This window comes from Bombina bombina, chromosome 8 (assembly GCF_027579735.1).
Source record: "Bombina bombina isolate aBomBom1 chromosome 8, aBomBom1.pri, whole genome shotgun sequence".
In the NCBI taxonomy this organism is placed as follows: domain Eukaryota; kingdom Metazoa; phylum Chordata; class Amphibia; order Anura; family Bombinatoridae; genus Bombina; species Bombina bombina.
Genome location: NC_069506.1, coordinates 49,387,341 through 49,404,690, shown reverse-complemented (window position 1 = coordinate 49,404,690; position 17,350 = coordinate 49,387,341). Strand labels below are relative to the sequence as shown.

Sequence of the window (17,350 nt, the reverse complement as noted above, 5' to 3'; positions counted from 1 at the left end):
CAAGTATTTTTGCTCATGCAAGTATATTGAATTGTGAAATGCGTTGATGTACATTTCAGTTTTGGCCGGAATGTCCCTTTGAAGTCAGCTCCATTGCACTACTGGCATCTAGTTGGACACATCTGGCGAGCCAATGACAAAAGACATATGTGTGTAGTCACAGCTAGCTCCCAGTAGTGTATTGCTGCTCCTGACTGTACCTAAGTATGCTTTTCAACAAAGGATACTAAAAGAACTAAGTAAATTGAAAAGTCTCTAAAAATGTAATAATCTATCTGAATCATGAACGTTTTATTTTGACTTTAACAATAGTAAATACCACATAGAATTGGTCTTATTTTGGGGGTCTCAACTATTATCACAGGAATGTTTATTCACAAGACAAGAGTCCCAACATTCTAATAAGAAAAGCAGTGACACACGTTTCAGCGCTAAAATGTGCCTTCATCAGACAGAGTTCTTATAAATGTTGTTAATGTCGACTTACCGCTTGTCGGGAAAAAAAATATTTGTTTGATCACAGGAAAGCACTAAATTGTGTAAAAACAGCGCAAAGACTGCAAAAGTAAAACAATGGCTTAAAGGGACATTCCAGTCAGAATTGGAATCCACATGGATGCATTTCATTTGTGAATAGAAGCATTTCTGTAATATACATGTATTAGCAAAAATGCTTCTAATAAAAGCTATAGCTGATTCCAAAGTGTATTTAAGTATGCACCCTGCACCAGCATAAACACAGCACTTGTTCAGAGAGCCTAAGGTGCATATACCATCTGGTAATGACTCAATTTGTTAATTGCTGATATGATACAAGCCCCACTGGCAATCTGAGCAGCTGTAGTATTTAAAATGCTGCAGCACTAAGAATATCTAGCTGTGTTTTACATGCACATGCAGAGAAAAATGCTAACACTATCTAGCCAGTAAAGGGTTAAATTATTTCTTTAAGCTACACCTTTTCTGTCTAACCATGCAAGTCCTTTTATTTGATGTCTGTTCTGTTTCTGTAGCATACAGCACATGTTATCCAGCTGAAAGGCGCGTGTAGGAATCACATGATGTATGTGGAGGGTGGAGAACCTTTGGATGTTCCAGTAGAGTCCACAAATGAAGGAGGTCAGTATGATAAATTTTTATTTAAAGGGACAATCAAGTCAAAATTAAACTTTTACGATTAAAATAGAGCGCACAATTTTAAACATTTTTCCAATTCGCTTCCATTATATAAAAGTGCACAATCTTTTTATATACTCAGTTTCTGAGGCACCAGTTCCTACTGAGCAAGCATGTGCCAGATTCATAGGATATACTTATATGCATTTTGTGATTGGCTGATGGCTGTCACATGATGCATTAGGAAGGAAATTGTAACTAAAATCTACTACTCATTTGAAATTCAAGTGCTTTTGCATTGTCTTTTCTTTCCTAAGATATGGTGAGTCCACGGCTTGAGTAATTACTGTTGGAAATAGCACTCCTGGCCAGCAGGAGCAGGCAAAGAGCAGTGGTGGTTTTAAAGCAGTTAGGAACTTGTAAAGAAGTACTTACTGCGTTTTCCTAACAATTGAGTTGACAGAGTTCTCTGTGAAGAACTTTGTCTTCTCATACCTTGTAACTGTCTACATTCCAGAAAGCGGAGCAGGTAAGTGCTTTTTCTTCCAGTTGGGGGAACATGCACTTAACAAATTAAAAGACATTGCTTTTTTTTATTGGGATATAGATAATCCTGTTTTATGGGTTACACTGGGGCATGAAGCAGGCACTGTAGCATGTGTGAGACTAACATTTAAACTTTTAACCCTTTGAGTGCTAAGCACTTTCCCACCTGGGTGCTAAGCTTTTTTAAGTGGGTTTTTTATTCTAAAAAACATTTTTAACTTTTTTTTTTTCCCTGATCCCCAAGACTTACACTGTTGGAAAGGTTAGACGATCACCTTTCTCCAACATAGGTGTGTCCGGTCCACGGCGTCATCCTTACTTGTGGGACATTCTCCTCCCCAACAGGAAATGGCAAAGAGCCCAGCAAAGCTGGTCACATGATCCCTCCTAGGCTCCGCCTTCCCCAGTCATTCTCTTTGCCGTTGCACAGGCAACATCTCCACGGAGATGGTTAAGAGTTTTTTGGTGTTAAATGTAGTTTTTATTCTTCAATCAAGAGTTTGTTATTTTAAAATAGTGCTGGTATGTACTATTTACTCTGAAACAGAAAAAAGGATGAAGATTTCTGTTTGTAAGAGGAAGATGATTTTAGCAACCGTTACTAAAATCGATGGCTGTTTCCACACAGGACTGTTGAGATGAAGTAACTTCAGTTGGGGGAAACAGTGTGCAGACTTTGCTGCTTGAAGTATGACACATTTCTAACAAGACTTGGTAATGCTGGAAGCTGTCATTTTCCCTATGGGATCCGGTAAGCCATTTTTATTAATAAGAATAAAGGGCTTCACAAGGGCTTTAAAGACTGGTAGACATTTTTCTGGGCTAAAACGATTAATTTATAAGCATTTTTAATAGTTTATAGCTTTGAGGAGTTATTTTATTCTTGGGAATTATATTAAAAAAACGGCAGGCACTGTATTGGACACCTTTTTCACTGGGGGCCTTCTCTAATCATAGGCAGAGCCTCATTTTCGCGCCACTAATGCACAGTTATTTTTGGGAAGCAAGGCATGCAGATGCATGTGTGAGGAGCTCAGATACACAGAAAAAGCTTCTGAAGGCGTCATTTGGTATCGTATTCCCCTCTGGGCTTGGTTGGGTCTCAGCAAAGCAGATACCAGGGACTGTATAGGGGTTAAATATAAAAACGGCTCCGGTTCCGTTATTTTAAGAGTTAAAGCTTTCAAATTTGGTGTGCAATACTTTTAAGGCTTTAAGACACTGTGGTGAAATTTTGGTGAATTTTGAACAATTCCTTAATACTTTTTCACATATTCAGTAATAAAGTGTGTTCAGTTTAAAATTTAAAGTGACAGTAACGGTTTTATTTTAAAACGTTTTTTGTACTTTGTTATCAAGTTTATGCCTGTTTAACATGTCTGAACTATCAGATAGACTATGTTCTGTATGTGAGGAAGCCAAGGTTCCTTCTCATTTAAATAGATGTGATGTATGTGACAAACAATTTAGAGAAAATGATGCCCAAGATGATTCCTCAAGTGAGGGGAGTAAGCATGGTACTGCATCATCCCCTCCTTCGTCTACGCCAGTCTTGCCCACACAGGAGGCCCCTAGTACATCTAGTGCGCCAATACTCCTTACTATGCAACAATTAACGGCTGTAATGGATAATTCTATCAAAAACATTTTAGCCAAAATGCCCACTTATCAGCGAAAGCGCGACTGCTCTGTTTTAGAAAATACTGAAGAGCATGAGGACGCTGATGATAATGGTTCTGACATGCCCCTACACCAGTCTGAAGGGGCCAGGGAGGTTTTGTCTGAGGGAGAAATTTCAGATTCAGGGAAAATTTCTCAACAAGCTGAACCTGATGTTATTACATTCAAATTTAAATTGGAACATCTCCGCGCTCTGCTTAAGGAGGTGTTGTCTACTCTGGATGATTGTGACAATTTGGTCATTCCAGAGAAATTATGTAAGATGGACAAGTTCCTAGAGGTCCCGGTGCCCCCCCGAAGCTTTTCCTATACCCAAGCGGGTGGCGGACATTGTAAACAAAGAATGGGAAAGGCCCGGCATACCTTTTGTCCCTCCCCCTATATTTAAGAAATTGTTTCCTATGGTCGACCCCAGAAAGGACTTATGGCAGACAGTCCCCAAGGTCGAGGGGGCGGTTTCTACTCTAAACAAACGCACTACTATCCCTATAGAAGATAGTTGTGCTTTCAAAGATCCTATGGATAAAAAATTAGAGGGTTTGCTTAAAAAGATGTTTGTTCAGCAAGGTTACCTTCTACAACCAATTTCATGCATTGTTCCTGTCACTACAGCAGCGTGTTTCTGGTTCGATGAACTAGAAAAGTCGCTCGATAAGGAATCTTCTTATGAGGAGATTATGGACAGAGTTCACGCTCTTAAATTGGCTAACTCTTTTACTTTAGACGCCACTTTGCAATTAGCTAGATTAGCGGCGAAAAAATTCAGGGTTTGCTATTGTGGCGCGCAGAGCGCTTTGGCTAAAGTCTTGGTCAGCGGATGCGTCCTCCAAGAACAAATTGCTTAACATACCTTTCAAGGGGAAAACGCTGTTTGGCCCTGACTTGAAAGAGATTATTTCAGATATCACTGGGGGAAAGGGCCACGCCCTTCCTCAGGATAGGTCTTTTAAGGCTAAAAATAAACCAAATTTTCGTCCCTTTCGCAGAAACGGACCAGCCTCAAGTTCTACATCCTCTAAGCAAGAGGGTAATACTTCTCAAACCAAGCCAGCCTGGAGGCCAATGCAAGGCTGGAACAAAGGTAAGCAGGCCAAGAAACCTGCCACTGCTACCAAGACAGCATGAGATGTTGGCCCCCGATCCGGGACCGGATCTGGTGGGGGGCAGACTTTCTCTCTTCGCTCAGGCTTGGGCAAGAGATGTTCTGGATCCTTGGGCGCTAGAAATAGTCTCCCAAGGTTATCTTCTGGAATTCAAGGAGCTACCCCCAAGGGGAAGGTTCCACAGGTCTCAATTGTCTTCAGACCACATAAAAAGACAGGCATTCTTACATTGTGTAGAAGACCTGTTAAAAATGGGAGTGATTCACCCTGTTCCATTAGGAGAACAAGGGATGGGATTCTACTCCAATCTGTTCATAGTTCCCAAAAAAGAGGGAACATTCAGACCAATCTTAGATCTCAAGATCCTAAACAAATTTCTCAGGGTTCCATCGTTCAAAATGGAAACCATTCAGACAATTCTTCCTACCATCCAGGAAGGTCAATTCATGACCACGGTGGATTTAAAGGATGCGTATCTACATATTCCTATCCACAAGGAACATCATCGGTTCCTAAGGTTCGCCTTTCTGGACAAGCATTACCAGTTTGTGGCACTTCCATTCGGATTAGCCACTGCTCCAAGAATTTTCACAAAGGTACTAGGGTCCCTTCTAGCGGTGATAAGACCAAGGGGCATTGCAGTAGTACCTTACTTGGACGACATACTGATTCAAGCGTCATCTCTGCCACAAGCAAAGGCTCATACGGACATTGTCCTGGCCTTTCTCAGATCTCACGGGTGGAAAGTGAACGTAGAAAAAAGTTCTCTATCCCCGTCAACAAGAGTTCCCTTCTTGGGAACAATAATAGACTCCTTAGAAATGAGGATTTTTCTGACAGAGGCCAGAAAATCAAAACTTCTAAGCTCTTGTCAAGTACTTCATTCTGTTCTTCTTCCTTCCATAGCGCAGTGCATGGAAGTAATAGGTTTGATGGTCGCGGCAATGGACATAGTTCCTTTTGCGCGAATTCATCTAAGACCATTACAACTGTGCATGCTCAGTCAGTGGAATGGGGATTATACAGACTTGTCTCCGACGATACAAGTAGATCAGAGGACCAGAGATTCACTCCGTTGGTGGCTGACCCTGGACAACCTGTCACAAGGGATGAGCTTCCGCAGACCAGAGTGGGTCATTGTCACGACCGACGCCAGTCTGGTGGGCTGGGGCGCGGTCTGGGAACCCCTGAAAGCTCAGGGTCTTTGGTCTCGGGAAGAATCTCTTCTCCCGATAAATATTCTGGAACTGAGAGCGATATTCAATGCTCTCAAGGCTTGGCCTCAGCTAGCAAAGGCCAAATTCATAAGGTTTCAATCAGACAACATGACGACTGTTGCGTATATCAACCATCAGGGGGGAACAAGGAGTTCCCTGGCGATGGAAGAAGTGACCAAAATAATTCAATGGGCGGAGACTCACTCCTGCCACTTGTCTGCAATCCACATCCCAGGAGTGGAAAATTGGGAAGCGGATTTTCTGAGTCGTCAGACATTTCATCCGGGGGAGTGGGAACTCCATCCGGAAATCTTTGCCCAAATAATTCAATTGTGGGGCATTCCAGACATGGATCTGATGGCGTCTCGTCAGAACTTCAAGGTTCCTTGCTACGGGTCCAGATCCAGGGATCCCAAGGCGACTCTAGTGGATGCACTAGTAGCACCTTGGACCTTCAACCTAGCTTATGTGTTCCCACCGTTTCCTCTCATTCCCAGGCTGGTAGTCAGGATCAAACAGGAGAGGGTATCGGTGATCTTGATAGCTCCTGCGTGGCCACGCAGGACTTGGTATGCAGATCTGGTGAATATGTCATCGGCTCCACCATGGAAGCTACCTTTGAGACAGGACCTTCTTGTTCAAGGTCCGTTCGAACATCCGAATCTGGCCTCACTCCAACTGACTGCTTGGAGATTGAACGCTTGATTTTATCAAAGCGAGGGTTCTCAGATTCTGTCATTGATACTCTTGTTCAGGCTAGAAAGCCTGTAACTAGAAAAATCTACCATAAAATATGGAAAAAATATATCTGTTGGTGTGAATCTAAAGGATTCCCATGGAACAAGATAAAAATTCCTAAGATTCTATCCTTTCTTCAAGAAGGTTTGGAGAAAGGATTATCTTCAAGTTCTTTGAAGGGACAGATTTCTGCTTTATCTGTTTTACTTCACAAAAAGCTGGCGGCTGTGCCAGATGTTCAAGCTTTTGTTCAGGCTCTGGTTAGAATCAAGCCTGTTTACAAACCTTTGACTCCTCCTTGGAGTCTCAATTTAGTTCTTTCAGTTCTTCAGGGGGTTCCGTTTGAACCCCTACATTCCGTTGATATCAAGTTATTATCTTGGAAAGTTTTGTTTTTGGTTGCAATTTCTTCTGCTAGAAGAGTTTCAGAGTTATCTGCTCTGCAGTGTTCTCCTCCTTATCTGGTGTTCCATGCAGATAAGGTGGTTTTGCGTACTAAACCTGGTTTTCTTCCGAAAGTTGTTTCTAACAAAAATATTAACCAGGAGATAGTCGTGCCTTCTTTGTGTCCGAATCCAGTTTCAAAGAAGGAACGTTTGTTACACAATTTGGATGTAGTTCGTGCTCTAAAATTCTATTTAGAGGCTACAAAGGATTTCAGACAAACTTCTTCCTTGTTTGTTGTTTATTCTGGTAAAAGGAGAGGTAAAAAAGCAACTTCTACCTCTCTCTCTTTTTGGCTTAAAAGCATCATCCGATTGGCTTATGAGACTGCCGGACGGCAGCCTCCTGAAAGAATCACAGCTCACTCCACTAGGGCCGTGGCTTCCACATGGGCCTTCAAGAACGAGGCTTCTGTTGAGCAGATATGTAAGGCAGCGACTTGGTCTTCACTGCACACTTTTACCAAATTTTACAAATTTGATACTTTTGCTTCTTCTGAGGCTATTTTTGGGAGAAAGGTTTTGCAAGCCGTGGTGCCTTCCATCTAGGTGAACTGATTTGCTCCCTCCCATCATCCGTGTCCTAAAGCTTTGGTATTGGTTCCCACAAGTAAGGATGACGCCGTGGACCGGACACACCTATGTTGGAGAAAACAGAATTTATGCTTACCTGATAAATTACTTTCTCCAACGGTGTGTCCGGTCCACGGCCCGCCCTGGTTTTTTAATCAGGTCTGATGAATTATTTTCTCTAACTACAGTCACCACGGTATCATATGATTTCTCCTATGCATATTCCTCCTTTACGTCGGTCGAATGACTGGGGAAGGCGGAGCCTAGGAGGGATCATGTGACCAGCTTTGCTGGGCTCTTTGCCATTTCGTGTTGGGGAGGAGAATGTCCCACAAGTAAGGATGACGCCGTGGACCGGACACACCGTTGGAGAAAGTAATTTATCAGGTAAGCATAAATTCTGTTTTCCAACGATGGTCTTGGGGGTCTGTAGCTGCTTAGATGCCTGAGATACAGGCTTCTAAGCAGCATGCCCCCTGCTCCTATACTTAACAATAAAGTTAAGTTATGCAGTGACGTCACTGAGCATAACGTGAAGCTCCGGCGATGCCTGTCACTATGCAGGCCCGATCGCCGGGGTAGGAGCCCCCAAATCTCCCTCAAGGTGGGAGAGTGCTAGCGACGGCTCTGAGCCGTCATTAGCACCAGAGTGGGAAACTCTGCAATGGCTCAGAGCCGTCGTTAGCACTCAAGGGGTTAAAAAGAAAGGGTAAAATGTTTTTTAGGCTTTATTTTCTGACACACGTTTACTTGATAAACCAATACGAGGAAAGTAAGGCTGAATTTTCTATTTCAGCAGTTTATTCATTCCCCTTTGTTCTAAAATAAAACAATGCAACATTTTAAACTGTCAGGTTTGAAAAAACTGATATTTCTGGTACTCAGTGTACCAGGAAGTGGTGCCTCTCTGTGTCGCAGCAGTAATTTGAGCTCAGCAGTTGCGGTCACATGACCGGCTTTACTTCATAAAGTTTCTGAGGAAAAAGTTGTTTTTTTTCAATTTCTGGGTGATCCGGTCTTAATTGGTAGCGGTAAGGCACCTCAATTGCCTGAGGGGTATTTTAGAAATTTATTTAAAGTTTATTAAATGTTAAAGGTGGTATCCTTCAGATTTAAGCTTGAACACCTTCGTGTATTGTTAAAGAAGGTTTTAGCTACTTTAGATGACTCCGATACTCCTGTCATTGTCACTTTTAAGAAATGTAGTAAACTTAATAATTTCTTTGATGAACCTTCCACTTCAGAGGTTTTTCCTGTGCCAGACCGTGCTAGGGAGATTATCTCACAGGAATGGGAGAAACCAGGGGTGTCTTTTTCCCCGTACCCCATTTTTAAGAAAATGTTTCCTGTCGAGGACTCCATTAAAGACCCTTGGTATACTGTACCCAAAATTGAAGGGGCCATTTCCACTCTGGCTAAGAGAACCACTATTCCTCTTGAGGATACAGTAGCTGTTTTTTTAAGGATCCAATGGACAAGAAGCTGGAGGCTTATTTGAAAAAGATTTATGTTCATCAAGGTCTCCAATGGCAACCTTCGTTGTGTATTACCACCGTGACTAGTGCGGCATCTTATTGGTTCAACGCCTTGTCTGATTCAAGTAGAGACTTCATTGGATGAAATTCAAGATAGGATTAAAGCTCTTAAATTGGCCAATTCCTTTATTGCAGATGCCATTTTACAGATTTTTAGACTAGGAGCTAAAACTTCGAGTTTTGCTGTCCTAGCCCGCAGGGCATTATGGTTAAAATCCTGGTCTGCGGGGGGCGGGTCCGAACACCGACCAAGATGGCTGCTTTTAATCTTAGCTGACTCCGGGAGCTGATAGATCCGTTGTCTATCGCCTCTCAAACTTATTCTTCACACCTGAAATTACAACTATCTTGAAGATTAATATCTGAAGAACGGATTTTTGTGTTCTTTGACTTTAAATTTCAGCCAAGCAGACCGGAATAGATGAGGAACGCAGCGGAGGCCTAATAACAGACCTGGCTCCTCATTTACCCTCCCTGAGTCCTGATATGTCAGGAATAACAGCCGTATGTGCTGTCCAGCTCTATTGCTGCTAACTGGGGAAGTTGGTCTAATTAAGGGACGCTTAATTTTGGATCACACATTGGACAATCCAGAACTGAGGATTATAACTGCTGAGCTAAAAACCCTGCAAGCTTCACATGCTGAGATTATAATGGCGGCCTCCCGTCGTAGCGAGGGGATCATAGCTGCAATTGACCGGTGGGAGAAAGAGGCACAAAAGACCCTAGCGGAACACTTTGCAAGATTTCAGCGGGACCTGCTTGACCTACTTGGCCCACACCTGGAAGGAACCATGACACAGAGTGCTTCTAGCACATTGAGGAGCTATCACAAGCTGAATGAGGGAGAACCGGGAGAACTAGTTCCAGCTCCGGTATATTTGAGAGACACTTTAACGGAAAAAGCTAGACAGCAAAAAACAGCTAGACAGCAAAAGAAAGGTGCTACACAGCCCATCGAAACATCAGAGGTCTTATTGGACGTACCGGCTCTGATGGACTACACTGTGACAAGCCGAGGATCACGGGCGAGAGGTGCCGAGGTGCGCGGGTGCCTACGCCATATTCCTCCTCTGCTGGGAAAGTCCTGGGAGCTCCCTCCGCCTCTCGCTGGCGGTGTACCCAGCCACCCAAAAGATCTTGCGGCTATATGCCGACTGCAATATGGGCAGGCAGCTGCCGTTGAAACTTTAACCCAGAGAACCGGTGTGGGCTAAATTTTGATCTAAATCTTCTGCTATTTAGAGTGACGGTTACGGATCATGCCTCCGAAAGCTGTCATAGGACTAGTAACACTCATAGCAGGAATGCCCTTTTTTCATGACGACTAGACCAGTCAGATTATGTACAAACCCACCCTACCTATGTTTATTCCCTAGGATGAACACTATATATGTATTCTATGCTCCACATATGTCGATCTCAGTAGACAAGGGCTCAGGGGCTCATATTAGATAAGAGCTCAGTTACCCCTTATATGATAATGTGATGTGACCAATTACTGTGGGACTACCTGTCTGAACTTTTTGAATATGTAAACTGCATAATCTTTATATATAAACCTTAGATAAGTGGATAGCTACAGCTGGGCTCTATATAATCCCCTGATTTATAGGTTTTCTAATTGCCAATTGTATATCTACATATATGTTCCCTTTCACCACTTGAAAATTTAGTTCAGGTCAGTTGATGTTCTGTTATAAATTCCAGTACTATGTTAGCTATATATATAGTTTTATTATTAACCTAAAATACTGGCATAAACCTGTAGCAAAGTTCCTATATGCAACAAAAGTGTTTTGTGATCAAATTGAGCAAGTTGTATAGCGAGTTCAGGGCGGCTATAACACCCATATATACTGCCCCTAGACCAGTTGGCAGGAAACTTTTCATATATAGCATGATACATGTAAAATAAGATATTTTCATATTACTACTTGTAATTAACTGCAGTGTGACCCCATACTTACAAGTTGATCCTTACCCCAGTTCTTAGTTATATATCATTGTCCTTTTATATAGTCTAACGCGACATACTGAAAATAGAACTGAAAAAATGGGACTAACCATTTGAGATCCAAAAGTGGTCTCACATAGTTCATGGCTGCCCTCTATATTACTGCTTTTCTATAAGAAATGGGAGGTCAATAAGTGGCCTCGCTGCTAATTAGAGGGCAATAAGTTTGAAAGGCAAGCTCTATGACCATTGATACTGTTTCATATGGCCTTATACATGCATGTTGTCATTTGTGGTTTGATTGTTCAAGTTATTTATCTGGAAACTATGCTCTTTTTATACAGATTGTCTGGCTCTGTTATGTTTGCTTGCTTTATCTTGAATCCCAATAAAAATATATTTAAAAAAAAAAAAAAAAAAAATCCTGGTCTGCGGACGTTTCCACTAAAGTCAAGCTTCTGGCGATTCCTTACAAGGGCAAAACCTTGTTTGGACCGGTTTGGCAGAAATTATCTCTGATATTACGGGTGGAAAAGGGTCTTTTATACCTCAAGATAAGAAGAATAGGCCTAAAGGACGTCATAGTAATTTTCGTTCCTTTCGTAACTTCAGAGGAAAGCCTTCCCCTTCTTCTTCCAAGCAGGAACAATCCAAGTCTTCCTGGAAACCCAATTAGTCTTGGAACAAGGGGAAACAATCAAAGAATCCCGCAGCTGATTCCAAATCAGCATGAATGGTTTGCCCCCAATCCGGGATCGGATCAGGTGGGGCGCAGACTTTCTCAGTTCTCTCAAGCCTGGATACGAGATGTCCCAGATCCCTGGACTTTGGACATAGTATCCCAGGGTTACAAATTGGAATTCAAGACTTTTCCTCCCAGAGGCAGATTCCATCTCTCAAGATTATCTGCAGACCAGATAAAGAGAGAGGCGTTCTTGAAATGTATACAACATCTTTCCTCCCTGGGAGTGATAGCTCCAGTTCCAGTGCAGGAACAGGGTCTCTGGTTCTACTCCAACCTATTTGTGGTTCCCAAAAAAGAGGGAACTTTCCATCCCATTCTAGACTTGAAGTGTCTAAATAAGTTTCTCAAAGTTCCATCCTTCAAGATAGAGACTATACACTCCATTCTTCCTTTAGTAGAAGAGGGTCAATTCATGACAACCATAGACCTAAAGGATGCATATCTTCATGTTCCTATTCACAGGGACCATCACAGATTCCTGAGATTTGCCTTTCTGGACAAACATTTCCAGTTCGTGGCCCTTACATTTGGTCTAGCCATGGCTCCTAGAATTTTTTTCTGGGGGTTCTTTTGGCAGGGATCCGTTCTCGTGGAATTGCTGTGGCACCCTACCTGGATGACATATTGGTTCAGGCGCCATCTTTTCATCAAGCAAAATCTCACACAGAGATATTGTTGTCTTTTCTTCGTTCCCATGGATGGAATGTGAATCTGGAAAAAGCTCCCTTTCCCCTGCTACAAGAGTAGTGTTCTTAGGGACCATAATAGATTCTCTATTGATAAAGATTTTTCTGACAGAGGTCAGCAAAAACAAAATAATTTCCTCTTGCCTTTCTCTTTAGGCTACTGCTCATCCTTTAGTGGCTCAATCTATGGAGGTAATCGGTCTGATGGTGGCTTCCATGGACATCATTCCTTTTGCTCAATTCCATTTGAGAACTCTCCAGTTGTGCATGCTCAGACAATGAAATGGCGACCATGCAGATCTATCTCAGAGAATGGAGTTAGATCAGTCGTCAAGGGACTCTTTCCCATGGTGGATTTTCTCAGGAAAACATGCTTTTCGGAGACCTTCCTGGGTGACCATGACCATGGATGCCAGCCTGCTGGGCTGGGGAGCAGTCTGGAACTCGTTAAAAGCTCAGGGCCTTTGGACTTGGGAGGAGTCTGCTCTTCTCATCAACATCTTGGAGTTGAGGGCAATTTACAATGCTCTATTGGCTTGGCCCCAGTTGTCCTCAGCCCAGTTTATCAGGTTCCAGTCAGACAACATAACCTCTGTGGCTTACATCAATCACCAGGGAGGAACTCGGAGTTCCTTAGCCATGAAGGAGGTTACTCGGATTCTTCAGTGGGCAGAGACCCACAATTGCTGTCTATCTGCCATCTACATTCCAGGAGTAGACAATAGGAAGCAGATTTTCTTAGCAGACAGACTTTTAATCCCTGGGAGTGGGAACTCCATCCGGAGGTGTTTTCCAGCTTAGTCCTCAAATGGGGGGTGCCGGAGTTGGATCTGATGGCGTCCTGTCAGAATTCCAAGCTTCCAAGGTACAGTTCAAGGTCAAGAGATCTGCAGGCCGTTCTGATAGATGCTCTAGTGGTTCCTTGGGTTTTCAGGTTGGCATACCTGTTTCCTCAGTTTGCTCTCCTTCCACGAGTAATTGCTCGTATCAAACAGGAGAGGGCGTCAGTGATTCTAATAGCCACTGCGTGGCCTTGCAGGATCTGATTTAATAAAGAGAGTGGTGTACAGACGTACACCCAAACCCAATGGGGGCGCTTCCTACTAACTGTGTACAAAACCAATAAAAATCAATAAAAAAACCTAAACCAGCTGAACATAAGAGTCCAAATGATCCAAAATGAGGCAGCTGTCTGTCAAAGGACGGTCAAATCCTGGTATGTTGTGATCTGCAGAAAAAGAACAGAGGCGCCACCATGGCCTAGTACCACCAAAACAGATATAAATAGGTGCAGGATAACAAATATTCTTGCAAACATAAAGTACCCAGCGGTGCTAATGGGGCAGGCCGGAACTTTGCAGTAGTCCAGCTCACTGTATGCAACCAGCAATAATGTCCAGTCAGATGACCTTGAGGGGAATACTCCTATTGCCTGTAAGGACACAAAGAGCAAACAACCATAGCCCAGTAAAGTATAGACAAGGGCAAAAAGATAAAGATTGATTGCACTTACAGGAAGGGAAGCACCTCCAGGTGCAGTAAAAACAGACTGGGGCTTCACAGTCGCCCAGCTGACTTGTATCACCAACAAAACAGCAAACGGCAGTATAAAAAGTTCCAGTATATCCAGCGATGGTGTATCAGTGCAGTACACAACAATAGCAAGTTTATAGTTAAAAACATTTCCTTTATTAAAAAGCGACACGTTTCTCATCATAGCCTGAGGAAACAGCCCCTTGGAGGCTGAGAAACGTGTCGCTTTTTAATAAAGAACATTTTTCTTAACTGATACACCATCGCTGGATAAACTGGAACTTTTTATGCTGCTGTTTGCTGTTTTGTTGGTGATACCAGTCAGCTGGGCGGCTGTGAAGCCCCAGTCTGTGTTTACTGCACCTGGAGGTGCTTCCCTTCCTGTAAGTGCAATCAATCTTTATCTTTTTGCCCTTGTCTATACTTTACTGGGCTATGGTTGTTTGCTCTTGTGTCCTTACACGCAATAGGAGTATTCCCTCAAGGTCATCTGACTGGACATCATTGCTGGTTGCATACAGTGAGCTGGACTACTGCAAAGTTCCAGCCTGCCCCATTCGCACCGTTGGGTGCTTTATGTTTGTGAATATATTTGTTATCCTGCACCTATTTATATATGTTTTGTGGTACTAGGCCATGGTGGCACCTCTGTTCTTTTTCTGCAGGATCTGGTTTACAGACCTAGTGGAGATGTCATCTCTCCCACCTTGGAGACTACCTCTGAGGAAGGACCTCCTGATTCAGGGTCCCTTCCTTCATCCAAATCTCGTTTTTCTGAAGCTGACTGCTTGGAGATTGAACGCTTAATTCTGTCAAAGCGTGGTTTTTCAGAGTTGGTCATTGAGACCATGATTCAGGCTCACAAGCCTGTTACTAGAAAGAGTTACTATAAGATTTGGCATAAATATCTTTATTGGTGTGAATCCAAGGGCTACTCTTGGAGTACAATTAGAATTCCTAGAATTTTATCTTTTCTTCAGGAAGGCCTGGAGAAGCCATTGTCAGTCAGTACCCTGAAGGGTCAGATTTCTGCTTTATCTGTTTTTACTACATAAACGTTTGGAGGATGTGCCAGATGTGCAATCTTTTTGTCAGGCCTTGGTCAAAATCAGGCCTGTCTTTAAGTCTGTTGCTCCTCTTTGGAGCCTTAACCTTGTTTTTAAAGTTTTACAGCTTGCTCCGTTTGAGCCGTTGCATTCCATAGACATTAGGTTGTTATCTTAGAAGGTTTTGTTTCTTGTTGCTAACTCTTCTGCTCGAAGAGTCTCGGAACTCTTAGCTCTGCAGTGTGATTCCCCTTATCTTATCTTTCATGCCGATATGGCGGTTCTTTGTACTAAGCTAGGTTTCCTTCCTAAGGTTGTTTCTAATAGAAATATCAATCAGGAAATTGTTGTTCCCTCTCTGTGTCCTAATCATTCTTCTTCCAAAGAACGTTTTTTACACAATTTGGATGTTGTACGTGCTCTTAAATTCTACTAACAGCCGACTAAGGATTTTCGCCAGTCCTCTGCCCTCTTTGTCTTTGTCTCTGGGAAATGTAAAGGTCAGAAAGCTACTGCTACTACTACTTTTTCTTTTTGGTTACGAAGTATAATTCATTTGTCTTATGAGACTGCTGGACTGCAGCCTCCTGAGAGAAATACGGCTTATTCCACAAGAGCCGTTTCCTCTTCTTGGGCTTTTAAACATGAAGCTTCTGTGGAACGAATTTGCAAGGCAGCAATTTGGTCTTCTCTACATACGTTTTCCAAATTTGATACTTTTGCCTCGGCTGAGGCTTCTTTTGGGAGAAAGGTTCTTCAAGCGGTGGTGCCTTCTGTTTAGGACTGCCTGTCTTGTCCCTTCCTTTTTTCTCTGTTTCCTCTAGCTTGGGTATTGGTTCTCAACAGTAATTACTCAAGCCGTGGACTCACCATATCTTAGGAAAGAAAAACAAAATGTATGCTTACCTGATAAAAAAATGTTTTTCCGGATATGGTGAGTCCACGGCCCCACCCTTTTTTTTTAAGACAGTTGTTCTTTTGACTATAACCTCAGGCACCTCTATACCTTGTGTTACTTCTTTTTCTTCATTTCCCTTTGGTCGAATGACTGGGGGTTGTGGGTAAGGGATTGATACTTAGCAGTTTAACTGTGGTGCTCTTTGCCTCCTCCTGCTGGCCAGGAGAGATATTCCCAACAGTAATTACTCAAGCCGTGGACTCACCATATCAGGAAATAAATAAATTTATCAGGTAAGCATAAATTTTGTTTTTTTATTATGCATTTATTGATTAGGCAATACTACTGTGCTTGGTGGTCCTTTAAATCAGCATCATTTACAGGTTTAGTCACATTTCTGCCAGAACCAGATATTTCCAAGATATATCAAGCAGACGGATCTCTAGCACATTTAGACTACTTGTGTTATTTCATGGCAGATGACTTTGGATTTACTTTTATTTGCACAGCTTTACATGAGTCTGGCACGGTTAACATCCCTGTCTCCTGTCATTTCCGTTCATTTCCCAGAAATAAGGCTTTCCAGAATTTGATCTCATGACAGCAAGGGAAGACTGCAATGTTGCCAGTTTCAGTGGCAGGAGGACTCATCCTCTCTGCTTTAAAGGGATATGAAACCCGAACATGTTCTTTTGTGGTTCATACAGAACATTCCATTTAAAAAAGTGTCCAATTTACTTCTAGTATCAAATTTGCTTCGTTCCTATGATATTCTGTGCTGAAGAGATGCGTAGTTAAGCATCTGGAGGACTAGACTGCAGGAAATAGTGCTGCCATCTAGTGCTCTTGCAAACGGATAACATTCTTATGAAACTGCTGCCATCTAGTGCTCTTGCAAACGGATAACATTCTTATGAAACTGCTGCCATCTAGTGCTCTTGCAAACGGATAACATTCTTATTAAACTGCTGCCATCTAGTGCTCTTGCAAACGGATAACATTCTTATGAAACTGCTGCCATATAGTGCTCTTGCAAACGGATAACATTCTTATGAAACTGCTGCCATCTAGTGCTCTTGCAAACGGATAACATTCTTATTAAACTGCTGCCATCTAGTGCTCTTGCAAACGGATAACATTCTTATGAAACTGCTGCCATATAGTGCTCCAGATGCCATATAGTGCTCCAGAAATTAGAAAGTTGTTTAACATTGCTTGCTCTATCTGAATAATGAAATAAACTATTTCGGTTTCATGGCCCCTTTAAATCCCTAGAGAATTACCATTGGGTACACAGCAGTCTAGTTTGAGTCTTTACTCCAAATGTTTTGCTCCTCTGAGTGATTCAAATGCTCAGCTGGGGCAAACAGAGGGTCGTTCTTCTTGTTCTGCTTTACTTTGTTTTCTGATCTAGTTCCTTTGACTGGACATAATTATTGGCTTTTTCCGCAGATTTACAATTCTAAAGATCCATTCCATAAAGGGATATAAAACCTAAATCATTTCTCTTGTGATTAAGGCAGAGCATACGATT

The 17,350-nt window shown here is 42.4% G+C and overlaps 1 protein-coding gene across 1 annotated transcript in view; it reads left to right on the top strand.

Moving 5' to 3' along the window:
- The window catches only part of CFAP74 (cilia and flagella associated protein 74), a 331,535-nt gene that overhangs the window by 296,367 nt on the left and 17,818 nt on the right, over positions 1–17,350 (top strand). The window contains 1 exon segment of the mRNA XM_053690359.1: positions 1,014–1,119. Coding sequence (XP_053546334.1) covers positions 1,014–1,119 — 106 coding nt within the window.